The following is a 20,386-nucleotide window of genomic DNA, read 5'->3' as shown; positions in this document are numbered from 1 at the left end:
CCTTCCTTCCCCACCCAAATGCAAAGGAATCCAAGCCACGCGTGTCCTCACCTGCCGGACATCAAATAGGTTTCCTACCAGGTGGCAAAGGGCTAAGTGCAAGGAGGACCCAGTGAGGAGGGGCCGCACTCGCCACGCTTACTTAAGCGAGGCAGCAGCGAGCAGCCGCCTCCCAGCGCCCATCTTCCTGGAAGTGCCAAGGCCCCAGGAGGGAGACGCCCCAGAAGCTCACCAGGATTCAGTCGACCACGTTCTCCTACAATCTCAAAAGCACCGAGTATCAGGGAAATGTTCGTGTGTGGCACCAGCCCCTACACACACACACACACACACACACACACACACACCCGACGCTGGGAAGAGTCCCAGGAGCCGGGGGATGGCTGTGCCTGTGTGTAAGTGTGATACGTGTGTGTGCCCACACAGATGCTTCCAGATCTGGCCTGACCACCGCTGGGAAGACCAAAACCATTTGGGACATTGAGCACCAATGAAACAAGCAATGATCGCACACGGCACTTAGTATGTGTAGCTCAATACTTTTTAATTCATACAGTACTTCCATGGCGCTAGCTACTTTACAGTAAGGTTTGGCTGGGAAGCCTTGTATGTTTCCAGGTACGAGCAGTGAGTTTTCAGACCTTGCGCACAGCGCCAGGCAAAGCACAGTCACAGATCCAAACACAGGCGGCCAGACAGCTCGCTGCAAGCGCCCTGGCCTTCCCCAGCCGGGCCCAGCGTGGTGCTGGCTCCTCCCTCTACCGTCCCCCACTCCCCCCGTGTCAGCACGGTCCAGGCCACAGCCTCTGCCCCTCCCTCCCGCCTTGGGATCCAGGTTGAGTGGGTCCTGGAAGCTGGGGTGGGGTGGGGGGAAGCACCATGGGTTTGGGAAGATGACCAGGTCCATGCAGAGCAGTCTGGCTCTAGAGTGTGGGAAGAAAACGTGTGGAGTCACACACCACCGTTGGCAAAAACAGTAGCTCTTACTACGCAACCTCGGCACGTGGCACCACACCGGGGCCAGCTCCCGACACAGAGCTGTCCTGCCTGGAGCAGTGGCCGCCGGCTGGCTTCTGCAGGGTGTCCCCGTGCTGGGAGGCGAGGAGGGCCCAGGGCAGACACAACCACGCTCCCTATGCCTACACGTGTCGGGCCCCTCATCTGGCATCAGCTCCTCTCGGCAGGCAAGGCGCCTCTCGCCAAGCAGCCACGGCTCCCTCCGCCTCCCAGGCCTGCCGAGGCCTCAGGTCACACAGAAGGATATGCCCACGCCCCTGAGCTGTCCCACAGAACACCAACCGGGGAGCGGCCGGCCCTCAGCCAGTGGAGCAGCGGTGAGGTAAGGAGGCTGGGCAGAGGTGGAGGGGAGCTTGCTACATCTGTGCAAGCAAATGCCTGCTCCCTCCAGGAGAGCAGGGGCGGGAGATGGCCTTCCAGAGAAACGCTCCTCGGGCCCAGGCGCATCTTCTGGAAGAAAACAAGAGTGGAGCGTGGGACCAGCCTGTGCAGGTTGGGAAGGAGGTCAAAGATGTCACGCGGTGGATGGCATGATGGTCCCACAGCCTAGAGGCGAGGGGTGGGGAGGAGCGCTGGGAAGAGGTGCTCAGGTTCTGAACTGGCGAGAGCAGGCAGGGGCAGAGCGTTCGGGGAGCGGGGAGCCAGACCACAGCCCTGCCACCTGGGGGACCAGAGGAGAAGGCTATTTCTTTGGGGGGCGGGGGTGGGAAGGAGGAGGACGGGCTGTTTGCTGCCCTGCAGAGCTACAGCAGCAGCCTGGCATGGCACAGAAAGAATCTTCCTGAGACCACACCCGGCCCACAGAGACGCTTCCCTCGTCTTCCTCCAAGATTTCAGCCTAGGGGTGCTGCCAGCGAGTGCATCAGACCCGGTCCAAGCTTGGGCCGGGGACCGGGACTAGAGAGGATCTGCTTCTGGCCAAGCACTGCTCCAGGTCCCCGGCCCCCCTCCTGACTGGACCTAAGGCAGCCATGGGTCTTCGCCGAAGCCTCACACTCAATCCGCCCGACGGGGTTTGGGAAGAGCCAAGGGAAGTGCAAGAACCAGGAGTGGCTTCTCTGCCGTGGCCTCCAGAGAGGCGAGGAAGGTGGCCGACAAAGGAGGTAACACAGCACATGGCAGCCTCCGCGCTCTGCCTCCCCGCCACACCTCCCCCTCCCGTCTCCCTAACCCTCCCAGCTCATCAGAAAGGAAGCTCAGCTAGCCTGCCTTTCCCAGAGCCCAGACACGGCCCTGCCGCTCCCCTGAACCGGGGGAGCTCTAGCCCGAAGGGACCCTTCCAAGTCCAAGAACGCCCGGCCTCGCCAGCCTCCGATGTCCCTCGGACAGGCCAAGGCGGAGCCCAGCTCAGCGGGGTCTAGGCTAGCCCTGTCCTGTTGCAGACGAGGACACCGAAGCTCAGAGAGGCGGAGCGGCTTGTCTGAGAGCCGAGCCAGGACTCAGGCCGGCCTCCCGGCTCTCCGCTCAGTGCGCCTTCAGAGAGCTCCACGCTGCCCATCGCACTGGCCCAGGAGGGTGCCCTTTCCCAGGCGCAGGCGGGGAACGGTGAAGAGCTGCAGGCAGGACTGGCTTCTCCGCGGCGATCTGGGAGTTCCTCCACGATAGCTGAGTGAGGTGCAGACTCACAAACGTCACAAAACCTCGGACGATGAGCACAGCTCTCGGATGTTCACCGTGTGGACCCTAGCAGGAAGATGGAGCAGTGCGGCCGGCGTGGCCAGGAGAGAGGACGCGCGAGGAGCTGGTTCCACTGTGCCCTTCCGGCTCCGAGCCGGGCTGCAGGCCGCGGTGCCGGAGCTGCTGCGTTTCTTGCCCAGAATCCCACAGTGGTGCCCTCTCTTCCCCGGTCACCGAACGAGACTGGGCAGAGTTGTTGGTTTTCTCGTGGTTGAAAATCAGGAAATCGTTAGAACAGAGAGCACCCACGAGATCGGTGACGTGTACGCACTGCCTGCTGGTTCCAATCCCCAGCAAGCCTCCTCCCTCCGCCACCTGCCCTTCCCTGGGACGGGCCTGAGAAGTCGGAGCGCACAGCGCTTGGGTAGCCGCCCTGCCAGCACCGGCCCGGCTGAGACCCCGCTGTGTCCCACGCAAGGGCCCCAGGAACCCTCCTGACGGCATGGTTCGAAGACAAACCAGAGATTTACCAGCTTTGCTTTTAAGTTTCTGGGATGACTGGCCTCCGGCTACCCCTGCGGACAGTTTCCGGCAGTCTCACTTCTCAGGGCCCGGAGCCCGGCCCTCATAGGCCTCCCGTTCAGTCCTGGGCAAGAGCCACCAGCGGTCCCAGCCCGTGACCCTCCACTGACGCCAAGGGAGGCGGGTCCCACGCCGCCTTCTCCTGTTCCTCGGGGTGGGGGGTGACGGGCACACACAGCTCTGTCTTCTCATCCTGCCTGTGCGTGATGGCGAGGCTACGGTCTCAGGCCGAAACGCCAACAGCCTTTCATTGTCAGGCGAGGTGCTCAGGCCATTGCGGGAGAGGGACACGGCTGCCTCCCGGGCGGACGGGGACAGTCTTCCTTCCTCGGCCCTGCATGCGGGGCGCCTCGCAGAGCTCCTGGAGAGCCCTCCTTGCCCACCTGTGGCCCACGCGCTGCGCCCTCCCTGGGCTGGCGGGCCCCTTGTTGGGTGGAGAAGTAGCAGTTAGTGCATGAAGGGCGACAGGACTGCCTAGGAGGGTCCCACAGTCAGACAAGTGCACGGGTCTTGGCAGCCAACCCCGGAAAGGCCCGGAGCACGGATGGTCCTGACCCGCGGCCTCCTCTCCACTCCCGGTGACAGCAGCCCCGCTGGGACAGACACCAGGGAAGGAGAACCGGGAACGTGGGGCGGCCCGTGGGCAGAGCGAGACTCCATCAGGCTTTCTCACGCCCAGATGCACGCGCCTCTGCCAAACCCATCCCCTCCCAGGGCGTCTGTTCCAGCGCAAGGAGCCTCAGATGCTGTCTCCCTGAGCAGGCGGGTTGTCCCGGGCAGCCGATGCCGCTGGCGTTGTGCTCTCCATCACACCGCATCCTCTGGTGAGGCCTGCAGCCTGCACTGCTGGGCACTCGTCCCTCACACCCGGGAGGTCCGACAACACCCTGACTCTCCCGGACAGAAAACGGACAGCGCTCAGGGAAGGACCAGAGCCACAGACCTGCTGTGCTGGAACCACGAACACAGACTTAACAAGATCGGACACACTCCACCCGGCCAGGGGTGATGTGCTGGGCAGAGAAAAACGAGGGTTTTAGGCACTAAACAGGGACACTCCGCCCAGACCCAGCCTGGGAGAAGCGGGGGAGAAGGGCGGGCGGGCGGGAGGGCGTTCCCAGCCCTTGTTGGGTGCACACCCTGCACCGCTGGAGGAAGTGCGGGTGGAGGAGGAGCATCCTTCAGAACACAAGGCCTCCGGAGCCCGCAGCCACGCACGCCCAGCCACGGCGCAGCCGCAGTCCACACGGGGCTCATAGGAGAGCTTGGGTGGCGCTGCTGTCTGATGCTTCCTCGTTCCCAAGAGAACGCCTGCGGAAGCGTGGGGTGGGGAAGAAGAGCCCCTTTTATTTCGGAAACAAATCAGAAGGGGACGAGGGAATGAAGCACCGTAAGCCACGCCCCTTGAGACTTCTCTTCACAGGCTTAACTTTGGCTCAACAACGCTCCCTTCTCAGGGCCAGAACGGCCAGCGAGGGCACGGTGGCTGAGGACGGAGGACGGAACCGTGGGGGGGAGGTGGCCCCTGCCCCTCGGCCCCCACTGGCCACACAGGAGACGGGCCAGCTCCTCCCTGGTACGTAGCGGTCTCTTTAAAATCTGTATATAATATATATTTATACTCTGTATGTATATATGTATATATATATATATTTATAGGTCTATGTACACGTATTGCACACGCCTCCGGCAGCCCTGCTCCTGCCTGGTCAGTGGTAGCGGCTCCTCTTCTCTTCGCTTTCGGGTGAGTAGTCTCGGGACCTGATGCCGTTCTGAAGGTTGACGAGGGAGTCCTTCATCTGCAAGACAGCGACCCCCAGCTGGGTTGTGCCCTCCCTCAGAGGGGTCCCCTGCAGCGCCCGCCACCCCGCCTACCGCGGCAGCCTCAGGGGCAGCCTCAGGCAGACAGGGCGCAGCCCATCGGCATGGGGACCGCCACGCACCCTCCGTCACCCGTGTCTTCGTGACGTGTGGCCTGCATCACTGAATTCAAAGCATTCAAGTGCTGCCAGGAGCCCCTTAGCCGCCACTTCTGTGGCCTCCGACTCCTTCCACTCGGCGTCCCCACTAGGCCCGACTGTGCGGCATCCCTGTAGCGTGCATCCTGCCAGCGTTGCCCCAGCCGGCGCTCTCCCTTCTCGCCCGTCCCAGGCTCTCCCATCTGTGCGGGCCCAGAACAAACCCAAACCTCCTCTGGCTCACAGCCCTCTTTCCCAGGCCCTCACCCCACTCCCTAGCCGGGGCTGCAACCTTCTTCGCTGGCTTGGTTTCCTGGGTGCTGGAGTGCCACGGCCTTATCCTTATCCCCCGGCCACGCAGAGCAGAGGGGGCTGAGCTGTATCCATGCCGCTGACCTGACCTTCACGGAACCCCTAGCCTCCTTCAGGACACAGACACGCTAACGTCGTTAGGCTGTGACACAGTCTCAATGGGGCAGTTCCAGCGGCAGAGCCTTAAAGCGGCTTCACACCACAACACGCTCACGTTCTTCTCAGCAAGCTGCTCCGTCACAACACAGTGGAGCTCGCCTCTCGTGGGCGAATGGCTCTAGAGTTTGAGACCCTGTGGCTTCTCTGCCTAATGGACCATGTTCTTCTCTGGTTCTGTGTCCTCTGCTTCATAGAACGGAGGGCCCATTACTATTCTGAGTTACTTTTAAAGGTAATGAAACAAACACCTATCCCAACACAGTCCACCATGCTATATGACTGCTCCACGCTCCAACTTAAGGGGACCCACCCTGAAATAGAATTCTAGGGTTGGAGAGAATGGGGTCACCCCCCCATATCTATAATAATAAAAGTGTAATATGCAAATCAACCAAACGGCCGAACAGCAGAAGGACCGTCCGGAGGACCGCGCTATGACACGCACTGACGCCAGGCCAGCCAAGGCGGGTGCGACGCGATTGGGCAGGGGGCCCGCCATCGCCCCATGATCGCTCTGCGGAGGGAGGCCCAGGCTGCCCGGCCAGCGGCGCTGCAGCAGGTGGTGGGGGGGGGCCTCCCCTTGCAGGGCCATCGATCGCGGGGCTCCCAGACTGCGCAGGCCGCCCCGAGTGCACCGGGCCTCTAGGAATTCATAGGTCCTTACCCAGCACGCCCCCCCCCCGCCCCCAACAGCCTTTCCAGGTGGAGGAATCTCAGTCGAGCAGCCCTTCCCTCGCCGAGCAGCTCTAATCACGAGCAGTGTTTCTGTAACTCCAAAGCCAGCGCCCTCCGACTCCCAGCCCCGGGCCAGGCCTCTGGAGCGCACAGCAGGCCACCCTGTTGGCCTGGGCATCTGAGGACGGCCCTGCTCTCACCGTCTTCCCTTGTCCTGAGCGTGTCTTCAACCCCACCAGCCCTTCCTGACATGCGGGGCTGCTGGACGCCTCCTGCGCTGTTTACCCTCTTCTGGCTAGAAAAACCCGCTCTTCAACGTGGCCCCAAAGCGGACACGGTCCTCTAAACATACTAGATGCAGCTAAAGGTTAGAAGGAATACAGCAACTGTACTGGGAAGAAGACGTCTGGAGAGAAGACACGGAACTGCCCTCTTCCCAGACGGTCAGGGCCGCCTCGGCAGGTGCCCTGGAGGCTGTGCCTGTGTGCGTGTCCTGGGAGGGAGGGGGGCACCCCTCAAGGAGAGCTAGGAAGACACGCTCACCGGGAAGACAACTCTGTGCAAGGGGGGTTATCAGATGGCAACGGGTGGCCACGAAATAAAATCTCCTTTCACCTGACCTACAGCTTTCCGTGGCAAAGCCAGAGCTGCTTATTATCCGGGGACACCGTGCTTCCACCAGCTCACGCAGAGAGGGCGTCAGCGTTGGGACAAGGATGGCCGACGAGAGGAATGAATGGGAGGATAGGCCCGTGGGTGGGACGGAGATGGCGACTTTCTCAGAACACAGGAAGGAGTCTGTCTCCAGGAGACGAGGGCAAGGAGGGGCGGGCGCCTCACCTGGTCGAGAAGCATCACCGAGGACTTGATGATCTCTCTCCACTTCTGGAGCTCGGTATCGTGGTACTTTTGTTGGGACTCTAAGAGCTGGGCCCACTCTGTCTGAGACTGGGGTAACCTGTGGGGTGGAAGAAGGGGTCCCCCAGCAGCTGGAGTTATGCTCAGTGGACTGTCCTGTGCTCCCAGACCCCTAAAGGACAAAGAGTCACATCAGAGCGCCCTGCCCTCCGCTCCTTGCCCCTGGGCCCGTGCCCCGAATCAGAGCAGACGCTTATGGACCCCCGGGCCAAGGGCAGGGGCGGTTGCCAAGGGGACGGAGGCGGGAGCGAGGGCAGGGTCCGGAGCAGGTGCAGGTGGCGGCGAGGGGAGGGTTACCTTTCTTGGAGCCTCAGGCCCTGCCAGGCAGTGAGGGTCTGGGTGGTGTACTCCAGCGTCCAGAGCTTGTAGAAAAGCATCACGTTAAGGAGGACCAGCAGCACCAGGCTAGGACAGAGACGGGGAGCAGCACAGCCATGAGCCGTAACCTGAGGGAGACGCTCCCCCTCGGGGAGCGGGGACCCCACCCAGAGGCTGCGGTCCCTGGCCCGTGGATTGCCTGAAACCCTGCAGTGAGTGAGCGAGCAGCGGAGGGATGCAGCAGGGCGGGGCGGGGGAGGGGGGGCGTTCTAATCTGGAAAGGCTGAGGGCACTGGGAGGAGAGAGGGTCAGACGGAGAGGAAAGAGACGAGAGGGTGAAGGAAGCCGCCAGAGCCAGTACCTGAAGCGGATCCTAACGGGAGCAGGGAGGAAAGTGGGGAGCAGGCCGGCTAACAGACCTGTGTGGGGAGGAGAGACTGCGCTTACGCTGAGGCAGGGGACCTGCGCGAGGAGCCCTGGGAGCGAGGCCTCTGAGCACCGGCAGGAGGGTGCAGGGAGCACCTGCAGGCAGCCTTGGATTTCCAGGGCGATAAGGGGGCTGAGATCCCTTCAGCAGCCCACGTCAGCACCACGAAGGCGAGCCGCAGGAGGAATTCAGGGGGACTCCTGGCTCTGCCCCGGGGCCTCCTGATGTTGGCAGAACTGGCCTGAGGGCAGTCTGCCCCCTGCACCTGCCACAGGCCTGCGGGGCCCCCAGGGCCTTCTCGGGTCCCCGGGGAGGGTGAGCGCCAGGCTGCAGGGAGAGGGGGTGGCAGGACAACCCGGGAGTCGGAGGGCCAGCGGGGAGGGAGTCACGGGAGATAAACTCCTCTTGGGCCTCAGTGGCTGCCTGGAGGCCCTTCTGTGACCGCTCCCGGGACAAGGAGACGAAGACTCAGGCGAAGAGGGGACCCAGAGGCGCAGAAGCGGCTGCACACCCTGGCTCACCACTTCACAGGTCAACTCTGGTCAAGTCTGCCAGCTGCTCAGAGCCAGCTTGCTCAGCGGGACAAGGACGCCTACGCTGCCGGCTGCTACGTGGATCAGAGGGCGGCGCGGGAGCGTCCTGCACACGGGAGACCCCCTACGAGGAGGAGGTACAGGCGCCCGCAGGGAAGAGGTGGGAGGTGGGAGGTGGGAGGTGGGAAGATAAAGTAACAGACGGACAAGACCACAACGAAAGAAAGCCTGTGCTGTGCCTTCAGCCTTACAAACTACGGGAGTGTGCGTGCGTGTGTACGTGTGTGCATGTGTGTGTGCATGTGTGTGCATGTCAGTTGCTGAACTTCTCACCCGTGCTTCCCACTGACACGTGCTAATCCCCGAGGCTACTCAGTGGAGTTCTGAGGCTCCCAGTCCCCACAGACCCCCGATTCCTGCTGCATGTCAGCGGCCGGCCTGCTCCGCCCCTTTCCGGCGGGAGCTGCGCACCAGCTGGGCAGCTACCCTGGGTCTGTGCTCCGCGAGGGCCCCGGGACACCTGCTGTGAGCAGACAGGAAGCGCTCTGAGCAGACAGGAAGTGCTCTGAGCAGACAGGAAGCGCTCTGAGCAGACAGGAAGCGCTCTGAGCAGACAGGAAGTGCTCTGAGCAGACAGGAAGTGCTCTGAGCAGACAGGAAGTGCTCTGAGCAGACAGGAAGCGCTCTGAGCAGACAGGAAGCGCTCTGAGCAGACAGGAAGGCGGGATGGGCAGGCAGGAAGTGCTCTGAGCAGATAGGAAGGCGGGATGGGCAGGCATGCGGGCTCGGCTGGCCCGACGCAGGCCAACGGGCCGTCACAGCCCATCGGCACGCACGCCGCCTGCAGACCCCCGGGCCTGCCAGTGCTGCCCAGGAGGCCTGATGGCTGTGAAGTGGCAAAGCCCGAAGGCCCGACACCAGCCACGCAGTCTGCGCAGGCGAGTGGGCCTTCGCTACGTGAACAACGTCCCAGTGTAGGCAGAGGTCAAACACAGAACAACCTGCGGTTGCTTTTCCACCTACAAACCTAACATCGGAGACTCCGTTTCAACCACAGCACGGGTGGCTTTAAGGTGCTGACGCCAAGTGTCAATCTTACTGGTTTTCAGCTGCCTTTGCATTTAATGTGGTAAAAACATCTTGGCTTCTTAGGCCCCATTCAGAAGAATTCCACATCGACATTCTCGTTATACAGGGTGTTCTTGTGGGAAAAGTGCAGGTTATGAATTTTAGGATAACTTCATTAACTCAGAGACTGTCGCGGCACATGGCCCTGCTGTGGCCTGCCCCGGGCACTCAGGGTCAACAAGAAAGCTGCCCTCCGGAACCTGCCGGCTCCTGGCCTGCATGGCCGCCGGTCTGTCCTCAGCCCCCGCTCACCCTCTATCCCGGTGATCTCAGCCACACCCACGGGGGCTGCTGCCTGTAAATGAACCAGCACCCGCCGCCCACACTTCCCTCCGGAGCCCAGGTCCCACCAACAAATGTCTCTCCCCACCTGCGTCTGGGAAGCTACGGCAGTGGTCGGCAAACTCATTAGTCAACAGAGCCAAATATCAACAGTACGACAATTGAAATTTCTTTTGAGAGCCAAATTTTTTAAACTTAAACTCTATAGGTAGGTACATTGTTATTAACTTAATTAGGTATTTGGTATTTTGTGGAAGAGCCACACTCAAGGGGCCAAAGAGCCGCATGTGGCTCGTGAGCCGCGGTTTGCCGACCACTGAGCTACGGCAACGCAGAGGCGTCCGGACGGACGCCTTTCACCTGTTGCAGACTCCTGTTAGTGACACACCATCTACAGACAGGGAGCCAGAGGCCCTCCCTTCCCTGTCACCAGCGTCCCGCCCCTCCCCTCGGGCCACCAGCACTCCTGCCTGCCCCCTGCGGTCACGCCTCCTGGCCTCTTGCCCCCAGGCCTCTCTTCCAGTTCAGGCATCACAGTGCCATCCGCGGGCCAATCCCACCCGTTACCTGGCTTCCTTCCGCGTTTCTGAGGGCGGGTCCTAGTGCCTGCTGAAGCACTGGTGGAGCGGGCGTCTGGACAGCGCCCCCCACCCCCTCCCGAACATCCTCACAGCACTGGCAGCAGGAAGGGCCGGCGCAGGCGGCTGCGATGGAAGAGCTGCCTGCACTCACTCCCGGCTGCTCCTGCTCCAGCTGGTTCAGAGGCCTGGCCTTCGCATCCAATAGCTGTGCTCGCCCACCGCGCGGCTTCCCCACTTTCTGCTAACTTGCTCCCAGTCCAGCACCCTCCTGTGTGAACTATGGAGCCCACCGTTTCATGGCGTTATGGCAGTCACTACAGATTGTTTACATGAAGTCAGCATGTCCTTTTCCTGGGCTGGTCATTGGTGGTGCTTGGCCACCCCGCCAGCGTGTGGGCCCCACGGGGGCACGGTTCTAATTCCTGGCACAGAGCAGACACCAGAAGGTCTCTCACCAACAGTGAGGGGCTCCTAACGGGCTCGGTGACAGTCCCGGCTAGTGTCTCGGCCAGGCTGTGGCAGCTGTGAATTTCCTCTCTGCATCACCCACTTGACACTGAGTTCCCAGAGGCCATGGTGCTGCATGCCTCCCGGAGGCCTAGCATAGAGTAGCTGCTGAGTAAACCACAGGAAAAGCAGCAAAGAGGACAGAGATGACAGACAGAGAAACTGATCCAGAGAGAGATGGGAGAACAAAACCTCAGGACAGTAGGGTGCTCATGCACCTGCTGAGACTGGGGGTGGGGTGGGGGGAGGGCGGGGCAGCAGCAGGAGCTAGGAGGCAGTGGGGCAGGGGAGAGGCAGCAGCAGGAGTGGGGTGTGGGGAGAAGGGGCAGTGGGGCTGGGGGAGAGGAGGCTGTGGGGACAGGGGGCAGTGGGGCTGAGGGAGAGGGGGCAGGAGGGAGAGGCGGCAGTGGGGCAGGGGGAGAGGGGGCAGTAGGGCTGAGGGAGAGGGAGCAGGGGGGAGAGGCGGCAGTGGGGCTGAGGGAGAGGGAGCAGGGGGGAGAGGCGGCAGTGGGGCTGAGGGAGAGGGGGCAGGGGGAGAGGGGGAAGTAGGGCTGAGGGAGAGGGAGCAGGGGGGAGAGGCGGCAGTGGGGCTGAGGGAGAGGGGGCAGGGGGAGAGGGGGCAGTAGGGCTGAGGGAGAGGGAGCAGGGGGGAGAGGCGGCAGTGGGGCTGAGGGAGAGGGGGCAGGGGGGAGAGGCGGCAGTGGGGCTGAGGGAGAGGGGGCAGGGGGAGAGTCCGCAGTGGGGCAGGGGGTGGGGGAGCCTGGGATCCCTTACACACAGCTGATAACCAGCAGCAGCTTGGACACGCTCTGCAGGTGGAAACCGTTGGGCGTGTCCTCAGGGATATGTCGTGTCTGTGTGGAACCTGCGGGAAAATAGAGGCCATTACCATCACGGCCCACAAGTCCCCCAACGCTGACGAGACACTGGCCGCGCACAGAACCTCAGGGAATGACAGAGCTCCGTGTCCCAGCAGCGTCACGGTGGGTCAGGCAAAGTGAGTGTTCACGTCACTGAGTAAAAGGGAAACTCCGTCGACGTGCACAGCGAGGACACGCAGCGAGGACAGAGGACCTGCAGCCATGGCCGGGACAGGCGCTGGGCTGGGACAGACGCCGTCAGCTCGCGTTCCCCACACAGGCCATGCCGCAGCGCGCAGCTGGCTCGGTGAGTGCCAGTCAGCAACCCGCATGTAAAACACACAGCCTGGGCTGGTGGGAGCAGGGGCGGCCTGGGCACTGCCCGTGCTGGCCAGCTCCTGCCCCGCCCGTCCCATCCGCTCTGAGGACACCCAGGCGTGGGGCGCCACGTGGAAACCCTGCATCGGTGAGTTCCAAGGCCTTTTACAGCGGCAGGTCTCCATGCTGAGGAAGACGTGCAGCGTGAACGGCTGATGGGGAGAGGGGACGCATCAAGGGTGTCTGCTACCCGGTAAGGCGGGTCCTGGGGGCCCACGGCAGCCGCGTGAGGGGCTGCCTGGACCCTGGACCTTGGCTGGGAGGTAATTTCTCTCTGGGGCTGAGCTCCCAACCACGTGGGGACCGCACACACGAGTCTGTTGGGTGCGTGGTGCTCAGGCAGCGTGGAGGCACCACCAAAGGCAGCTCTGTCCAGCAAAGCACACGTGTGGGCCAGCAGGGGCCGAGGAACTGACAGGGCAATGGCGACAGGAGGGCACAGAGCCTTAGATTCAACGGCTCCATGCAAATGACACACAATCTCCATGCAAGAGCAGGCGCACAGGCACACACACAGGCACACACAGGCACAGGCACGTGCACAGGCACACACACAGGCACAGGCACACACAGGCACAGGCACACACAGGCGCATGCACAGGCACACACACGCACAGGCACGCGTGCACAGGCACGCGCACACTCACAGGCACACACAGGCACGCACACAGGCACACACACGCACGCACACAGGCACACACACAGGCAGGCACAGGCGCACGCACAGGCACACACAGGCACACACAGGTGCACGCACAGGCACACACAGGCAGGCACAGGCGCATGCACAGGCACACGCACAGGCACACACACGTGCACGCACAGGCACACACACACGCACAGGCACACACAGGCAGGCACAGGCGCATGCACAGGCACACGCACAGGCACACACAGGCAGGTACAGGCGCACGCACAGGCACGCACAGGCACACACACACGCACAGGCACACACACACGCACAGGCAGGCACAGGCAGGCACAGGCGCATGCACAGGCACACACAGGCAGGTACAGGCGCACGCACAGGCACACACAGGCACACACAGGCAGGTACAGGCGCACGCACAGGCACACACAGGCAGGCACAGGCGCACGCACAGGCACACACACACGCACAGGCACACACAGGCAGGCACAGGCGCATGCACAGGCACACACAGGCAGGCACAGGCACACGCACAGGCACACACAGGTGCACGCACAGGCACACACAGGCAGGTACAGGCGCACGCACAGGCACACACAGGCAGGCACAGGCGCACGCACAGGCACACACACACGCACAGGCACACACAGGCACAGGCTGGCCGCACTCACCTGCCACGTGCTTGGCCCGGCGGCCCACGTCCTCGTCGGTGGGCGTGGTGACGGGGCTCAGCACCTCCTCCAGGTGAGGCCCCCGCAGGTGGGCGTGGGGGCGCTTCCTCCGCCGCACGGCCGGGGCTTTGCTGGCCTTCTCTTTGGGAGACTGTCTGTGCATCTCAGCCAGGGAGGTGCTCTCCATCTTGGTCAGCTCGCTCTCTGCCAGGGATGGAGGCCCGTCAGCGGCGCCCCGCCCGCTCCCCGCCCACCGCCTCGGCAGCAGCTTTCTGCACCCAGCAAGCCTCCTAAGGAAGCTCTTTCGATGTTGTACTCTGGGGTGTGGACACGGAGGGGCCTGCGGGGACCCAGCCCAGCCCAGCCCCTCTTCTGGCTCGTCCAACGCTGTGTGGCCACGGGCTCCTGACACCTGCACCCTCAGGTGCACAGCGTAGGGCATCGCACTTCCCAACGGGCCTGCACGGGCTTCCCGTGACAGCACTCATCCCTGCGACAGGCCTCAGGCTCCCTGCGGGGTCACAGGTCCCGGGACCACGCACAGAAGCAGGCGGTGGCTGGGAAAGTGCATGTGCTCACATACGAGCCACACTTGCATGCACTTCCGGGGCAGGCTTAGGACCGGTGACCCCTCCACTGTCCCGGCCTCTCCCACTGTCCACGTTTCGTTCCCTGAACCTGCCAGCCGCCCGGGAGCCCGTGGCCCGGCTCACCCAGGTGGCGGAAGTAGTCCTCCAGGCCGCTCCAGAAGTTCTTCTCGATGAACGTCTTCACCAGCCCCCAGGGCTGCTTGCGGTAGCGCAACTCCGTGGAGACCCTGCAACCGGCCAGACCGAGGTCAGCCTTTCCCGGGAAGGTCAGCCGGGCCCAGGTCCCAGCGGCTCCCTGCACCATCACCCCCACGGCCACCCTCTGAGGTCAGTGGCGCCAGGGCTGCAGCCTCGCTTTTACGAGGAACCACGCTGAGGGTCAGATATTCGTGCAGACCAAGGCTAGCAAGGCTCCAACCCAGGCCCAGAGGGGTTTCATGCCGCCACTGCCTCTGGGGGCGCCCGAGGGTGCCCAGCAGCCCGCCAGCCATGGCCGTCTCTCCTTCGCCAAGGGGCTCTGGCTTCCTCACTTTTCCCTGGGGGAGCACCAGCCTGGCTGCGTCCCCCCCCTCCGCCCCCTCCTGTCCCCCAGGCAGCCTCTTGCAGGCCGGCCTGCGCCTCTCCCCAGCTCACCCTCATCTGCCACCACTTCCTTCCAGCTGTGCCTGCTCCAGGCTGACTGCCTGCCCGGTCTCCTCCCTCAGGGATGCCAGCGCGCTGGAGCCTGCAGTGAGCTGCTGCCTGCAGCCATCGCCCGCCCACCACCTGCTCACTGGGCTGGAGGGCCCTCTGGAATGTTCTATCTGGGGAACATGCTACCACGGCGAGAACCGCACAGAAAGAACAGCCATTCAGAAGCTCATCCGAGGAGGTGGGAATGGAGAACCCAGACACTATGGGGGCAGGGGGCAGGAGAGCGAAGGGAGGAGGGAGGTGAAGGGAGAGGAGGAGGGAGGTGAAGGGAGGAGGAGGGAGGTGAAGGGGGAGGGAGGTGAAGGGAGAGGAGGAGGGAGGTGAAGGGAGGAGGAGGGAGGTGAAGGGGGAGGGAGGTGAAGGGAGAGGAGGAGGGAGGTGAAGGGGGAGGGAGGTGGAGGGAGGAGGAGGGAGGTGAAGGGGGAGGAGGAGGGAGATGAAGGGGCAGGAGGAGGGAGGTGAAGGGGGAGGAGGGAGGTGAAGGGGGAGGAGGAGGGAGGTGAAGGGGGAGGAGGAGGGAGGTGAAGGGGGAGGAGGAGGGAGGTGAAGGGGGAGGAGGAGGGAGGTGAAGGGGGAGGAGGAGGGAGGTGAAGGGGGAGGGGGAGGGAGGTGAAGGGGAGGGGGAGGGAGGTGAAGGGGGAGGAGGAGGGAGATGAAGGGGGAGGAGGGAGGTGAAGGGGGAGGAGGAGGGAGGTAAAGGGGGAGGAGGAGGGAGGTGAAGGGGGAGGGGGAGGGAGGAGGAGGGAGGTGAAGGGGGAGGAGGAGGGAGGTGAAGGGGGAGGGGGAGGGAGGTGAAGGGGGAGGGGGAGGGAGGTGAAGGGGGAGGGGGAGGGAGGTGAAGGGGGAGGGGAGGGAGGTGAAGGGGGAGGGGAGGGAGGTGAAGGGGCAGGGGGAGGGAGGTGAAGGGGGAGGAGGAGGGAGGTGAAGGGGGAGGGGGAGGGAGGTGAAGGGGGAGGGGGAGGGAGGTGAAGGGGGAGGGAGGTGAAGGGGGAGGAGGGATGTGAAGGGGCAGGAGGAGGGAGCTGAAGGGGGAGGAGGAGGGAGGGGCCAGGAGGAGCAGATGCCAAGAGCCGCACAGGAAGCAAAAGGAAAACGTCTGGTCCGAAGGCGGTGAGAAGGCGCAGCCTGGCCGGTGTGGCGGTCAGATGGTCCTAGTTCCCGGCCTCTCTGAGCTCCTCACTAAGCAGCGATTTTATTCCAACGACACGAGTGAGGCCCTCTCCGTGCAACCAGGGGAGCTTGGCCTGCGATCAGGTGTGTAACCCTCACTGGGGGCCTGGGGGACGTCCAGCCAGGTGGCGCCATGCATCCACCAGGGAAACTGCCATGTCGGAGGTTCTTCCCTCAGCGCGGGAATGTTCGCGCATTTACGTTACCGTAATTTTCTGTACGAACCCAGAGATGTCAGCAACAAGGCTGATTTAACATTGGGCGGCAGAGCTAACATGCGAGGTTTGTGGCTACAGACGCGCATGGCGTGTGGGGGAGGTCGGCCCCTCGCCTGGATAGAGGCTTATGGCGAGCGACGGGCCAGACTTCCCCGGTGACGGCTTATCCAGTGTCAGGGTCTGAGCTCCTTCCTCCTCGAACGCACAGCCCAGCGCCCAGGACAGGAGCTGCCCACAGGCGGATGCTAATCCCTCACTCGATCGCCCGAAGGTGTCTGCACGCTGAGGGGTGCAGGCCCCGTGCCGGGGCTGGAACAGAGGGGCCTGGGGCCCTGCCAGGGCGTGAGTGGCAGGTGGCACCGCCCGGTGGAAGGAGCCAGGGCTGTATTCCTAGACCTGCTCTCAGGCTCACGGGGGATCTGACTCTTGGCAAAGCTACTTCACTTACAACCCTTGTTTTTAATCTGAAAAGGGAGAGTAAGTCCACCTCCTTCGGTCATCCTAGGATATGCTTTAAGACAGCATTGGTAAACCACAGGCCACAGGTAGCAGCAGCTGTAAGCACTGCGCTAGAGACACGCACAGCGTAGGGACAGAGGGTCTGAGCGGGACTAGAAAGAATGTGGAAACAGGACGGCCAGCAGGCCCATCTCCCTCCTCCTCCTTCTCCTCCTCCTCTTCCCGCTCCCCCTCCCCCTCTCCCTTCTTCCTCGGGAGCAAATGAATGCTCCCAACGTAAGGACCTCCTGAGCGTCCTTCCAGAAACTTCCTCCGAGCCCCAGCGGCGTGCACCTGAGCCGGCTCTTGTTGCGGGCCACGCGCGTGAGCGTGTAGCGGTTGACGGTGTAGAAGTAGTCGTGGTAGGGCACGTCGTGGGTCAGCACCTCGGCGTCCACCACGTAGCACTCGCTCTCCTGGCTCGCCTGGTACATGGTCTGCGGGAGGAGGCGGGGACATGCTGCGGAGAAGCAGCACGGGGAAGGGACCCCTGCCCTCGTCTCCCACCCGACCCCCCACGTCCCCACGGAGGACCCAGAGCCGCTGGAAACGGCGGTCTCTAAGCCCGTGACAGGCTGCCGTTTCCAGGAGAAGCACCTGCACCCGAAACTCCCGCACACCTGGCTTCATCCCTCCCCGCAGGACAGAGCCCGCCAGCCCCCGCTCCTGCCCCTCACCTGGGTTTCCCTGACGGTGGCTGTTTTGGGAGCCAGAGGGTTGGTGAGGTTGATGGTATAAAGGATCAGGCGGCTCTGGTCCCCGTTTTCTTCCTTCTTCCAGGGATGGAAGACGATATCTGGGGAGCGAGAGCCCTGGAGTGAGGAGGGAAAGAGGGTGCCCTCCCCAGAGACACTCCCTCCAGGGAACTTCTCTTGACCCCGCTGAACCACTGGCCTCCGCTAGGAAGCCACGGGGAGCCGAGGGGGAGCCGAGGGCCGAGAGAGGCTGGGAGGAGGGGAGTTGGGCAGAAAGAGGCTCATTGTGGCATTGCGAGGTTCTGCCCAGGCTCCGCACACTGACGTTCCCGGCGGGCCAGGAGGTCTCGGGCCGCCCACAGGGATGCTGGCAACACTGGCGGGACTGTGACGAGGGCCTGGGACCCTGGGAACAAGCACTCCCCTCCGTGCCCTCCCCTCCTGGCAGCAGGCTGTGCTGAGGCCCGCTGCTCTCTCAGATGCGGATGCCACACAGCTCCGCTGGGCCAGGATGGGGCACAGGGAGGAGACAGGAGCAGGGAGGCTTAAAGCACGGCCCTGGGACTCCTGGGTTCGAGGCCTGGCTCAGCCCCGGCTTAGCTGTGTGGCCTTGGGCAAGGCCATAACAGCCCGAGTCCCAGTGTCCCGAGGACACAGTGAGGACCACAACACAGGGCAGGCGTGAGCATCAGACGGTAATGCAACGTGCTCTTGATGAGAGGTGCCCTGTACGGCCTTGACCCCTGCGAGCCCTTGGGCCCGGCACCTGGGGGCGAGCCCACGCTGCAGCACTGGGGCGGGAGGAGCAGAGCCCTGGGGCGTGTGGCCTGGGGGAGGAGGTGCTTGGGAAGAGAGGAAAGGATGGTGGTGGGAGGGGGCCGTGCCGCCCCCCCGCCCGGGAGAAGCACCTGAGAAGCGCCGCTGCTCCATGAAGTCCCGCTGGAAGGGCGAGTCGGTGAACAGGAGGTCGTAGAGCTTGTCCACGCTGAAGTTGAAAATCTCATTCACGTACTGCCGGCCGCTCAGGTCCTCGTAGAAGGCCTGGACCTCCCCTGCACAGAGAGGACAGGGACTGTGAGGGCAGTGCCCGGGGGCCCCCAGCATGTCCCCCGCCGGGCGAGGAGCCCGTGGAGGGGGCGCCGCTCCTCCGTCCCTCGCATGCACACACTCACTCCGATCCAGTCCGTTCATTCAGCCCTCACAGAGAGTTCGGGAATGTACCCTGTGCTTTTATGCTTTCACACTCCCTCATGAAGGTTACCTCAGACTAAAATCTAAACACGGGGCTACTTCCCGGGCTTGCAGGGACCCGGAGGACCAGCCCTCGCGTCTGCACGCTGGCGAGTGGCACTGCCATGGCAGAGGTGAGCTCGGAGACGCTGACGCCCCTGCAGTCATCCGTGTAAGTTTCTGAGGCGGCTCTGCAGGCCATGACCGCTAGGGCTCCCCTCTTTCCATAAGCAGCCACGTCTCCACGATTTCAATCACTTTTACATTTATTTATTTATTTATTTTTAAAGAGGAAGGGAGAGGGAGATGGAAAAATCAAGGACGAGAGAGAAGCCTTGACCCGCTGCCTCCTGCACGCCCCCACTGGGGATTGAGCCTGCAACCCGAGCATGTGCGCCACCCGGGAATCGAACTGTGACCTCCTGGTCCCCAGGCTGACGCTCAACCACTGAGCCCCGCAGGCGGGCAGTAACTTTTAAATGTCTGGAGTTTCCGTTTGCTCCAGGAGAAGGTGGCTGAGGGTACAGGCGAGCGGCTGAAGCCCCAGTGCTTCCCGCAAGGCCTGGGCGCCTGCAGCCAATGACTGCCCCTGCAGGGCTGATGTATGGTCTCAAGCACCCCGAGAACCTGAGGGGCCGGGGCGGAGCTCAGAGGCATCCTACAGGGTCCGTGCCCAGGACTGTCAGTTTACACGGATGGCACCCCTGTCACTGTGCAGGAGCAACCGACAGGCCTCCACCGGGCCCGCCCTGGGACCGGGAGGGGAAACCAAGCACAGGTGAGAAGGCCACAGGGTGGCCCCGCAGACACCACCGCGGGTGAATGCGCACTGTCTCCAGCTGCTCACCAGGTCAGCACCGGCCACTACTCCACGAGGCACACAAACCACCAGCCGAGCCCATGCATGCTGCGCCTGGCTCCGCACGACGGCAAGCAGCAGCACGTTCCGAGCGAGGCCAGCAGCCAGCAGGAGGAAGGGAGAGGCTATCCCCTGAGAAACCTTAGAGAAGGGCAGCGTCCGGAGCCTCAGATCCCGCTGCAGGCACTACAGCAAGTTCCTATGACAAGCTGCTGCCTCCCAGGTGCAGCAGACACGGCCCACCGCTGGGAGGGACAGCGCTCAGGGCAGCCAGTGCCAACGGGGCAAAGTGAGCGGCAGGGCTGGGGAGCAGGACAAGGCACTCGTCTTGAGCAAAAAAAGACAAAGCTGGAATGATGCAGGTAAGGCCCTGAAGAGGGGTCCACGCTGATGACCAATGCGCCTTTAAACCGCTCTGCTGCCCACCCAGCCTTCCGCCAGGAGCCGGCGATTCGGGCCTCCGCATGGGGACACCTTTTCAGCCTTCAGCACGGAGTGAGGAAGGGCCACCGCGCCCACCCCCTGCCCACCTTCGTCGTGGGTGTCAGAGGAGTCGCTGAGCTCAGTGGGCAGGTCCTCGTTGTCATTGAAGTCCAGCGAAGGGGAGCTCACCGGCGCCAGGATCTCCATCTTCTCTGCGATGATGCTGTCCATGGCCAGCTCCTTCTCCAGGGGCCCCTCGCCGTCCAGCACCTCCTCCTCCAGGGGCAGCCCATCAAACTGGGGTGGAGACAGAGAGTCACCCAACAGGGAAGCTGGGCCCGACTCGGTGCCCTGGTGCCCTCCTGTTCGCAGCAGCAGCAGCCGCCACGCTGGCATCCCGCCCTGGGTCTTCCCCCGCCCCGCGTGGAGGCGAGGACA

At 63.3% G+C, this 20,386-nt stretch overlaps 1 protein-coding gene across 14 annotated transcripts in view; it reads right to left on the bottom strand.

Annotated features, from left to right (window-relative positions):
- Positions 1-529: 529 nt before the first annotated feature.
- GRAMD1B (GRAM domain containing 1B) overlaps positions 530-20,386 on the bottom strand; it is a 255,635-nt gene continuing 235,778 nt past the window's right edge. For 9 of the 14 annotated variants that reach the window (XM_080650482.1, XM_080650490.1, XM_080650494.1 and 6 more), the window contains 10 exons: positions 20,056-20,245; positions 18,345-18,488; positions 17,419-17,537; positions 17,036-17,178; positions 14,286-14,389; positions 13,573-13,776; positions 11,789-11,879; positions 7,536-7,643; positions 7,161-7,350; positions 530-5,015 (listed from right to left, as the gene is read on the bottom strand). In XM_080650482.1, the coding sequence (XP_080506608.1) occupies positions 4,926-5,015; positions 7,161-7,350; positions 7,536-7,643; positions 11,789-11,879; positions 13,573-13,776; positions 14,286-14,389; positions 17,036-17,178; positions 17,419-17,537; positions 18,345-18,488; positions 20,056-20,245 (1,383 nt within the window). In that variant the 3' untranslated portion in view covers positions 530-4,925. The remainder of the gene's footprint in view (positions 5,016-7,160; positions 7,351-7,535; positions 7,644-11,788; positions 11,880-13,572; positions 13,777-14,285; positions 14,390-17,035; positions 17,179-17,418; positions 17,538-18,344; positions 18,489-20,055; positions 20,246-20,386) is intronic. The other 5 variants (XM_080650491.1, XM_080650492.1, XM_080650487.1 and 2 more) reach the window with 3 other exon arrangements.

This window comes from Plecotus auritus (genome assembly GCF_963455305.1).
Source record: "Plecotus auritus genome assembly, chromosome: 13".
In the NCBI taxonomy this organism is placed as follows: Eukaryota; Metazoa; Chordata; class Mammalia; order Chiroptera; family Vespertilionidae; genus Plecotus; species Plecotus auritus.
The sequence above is the reverse complement of the archived record's forward strand: the minus strand, read 5'-3'. Positions and strand labels throughout refer to the sequence as shown.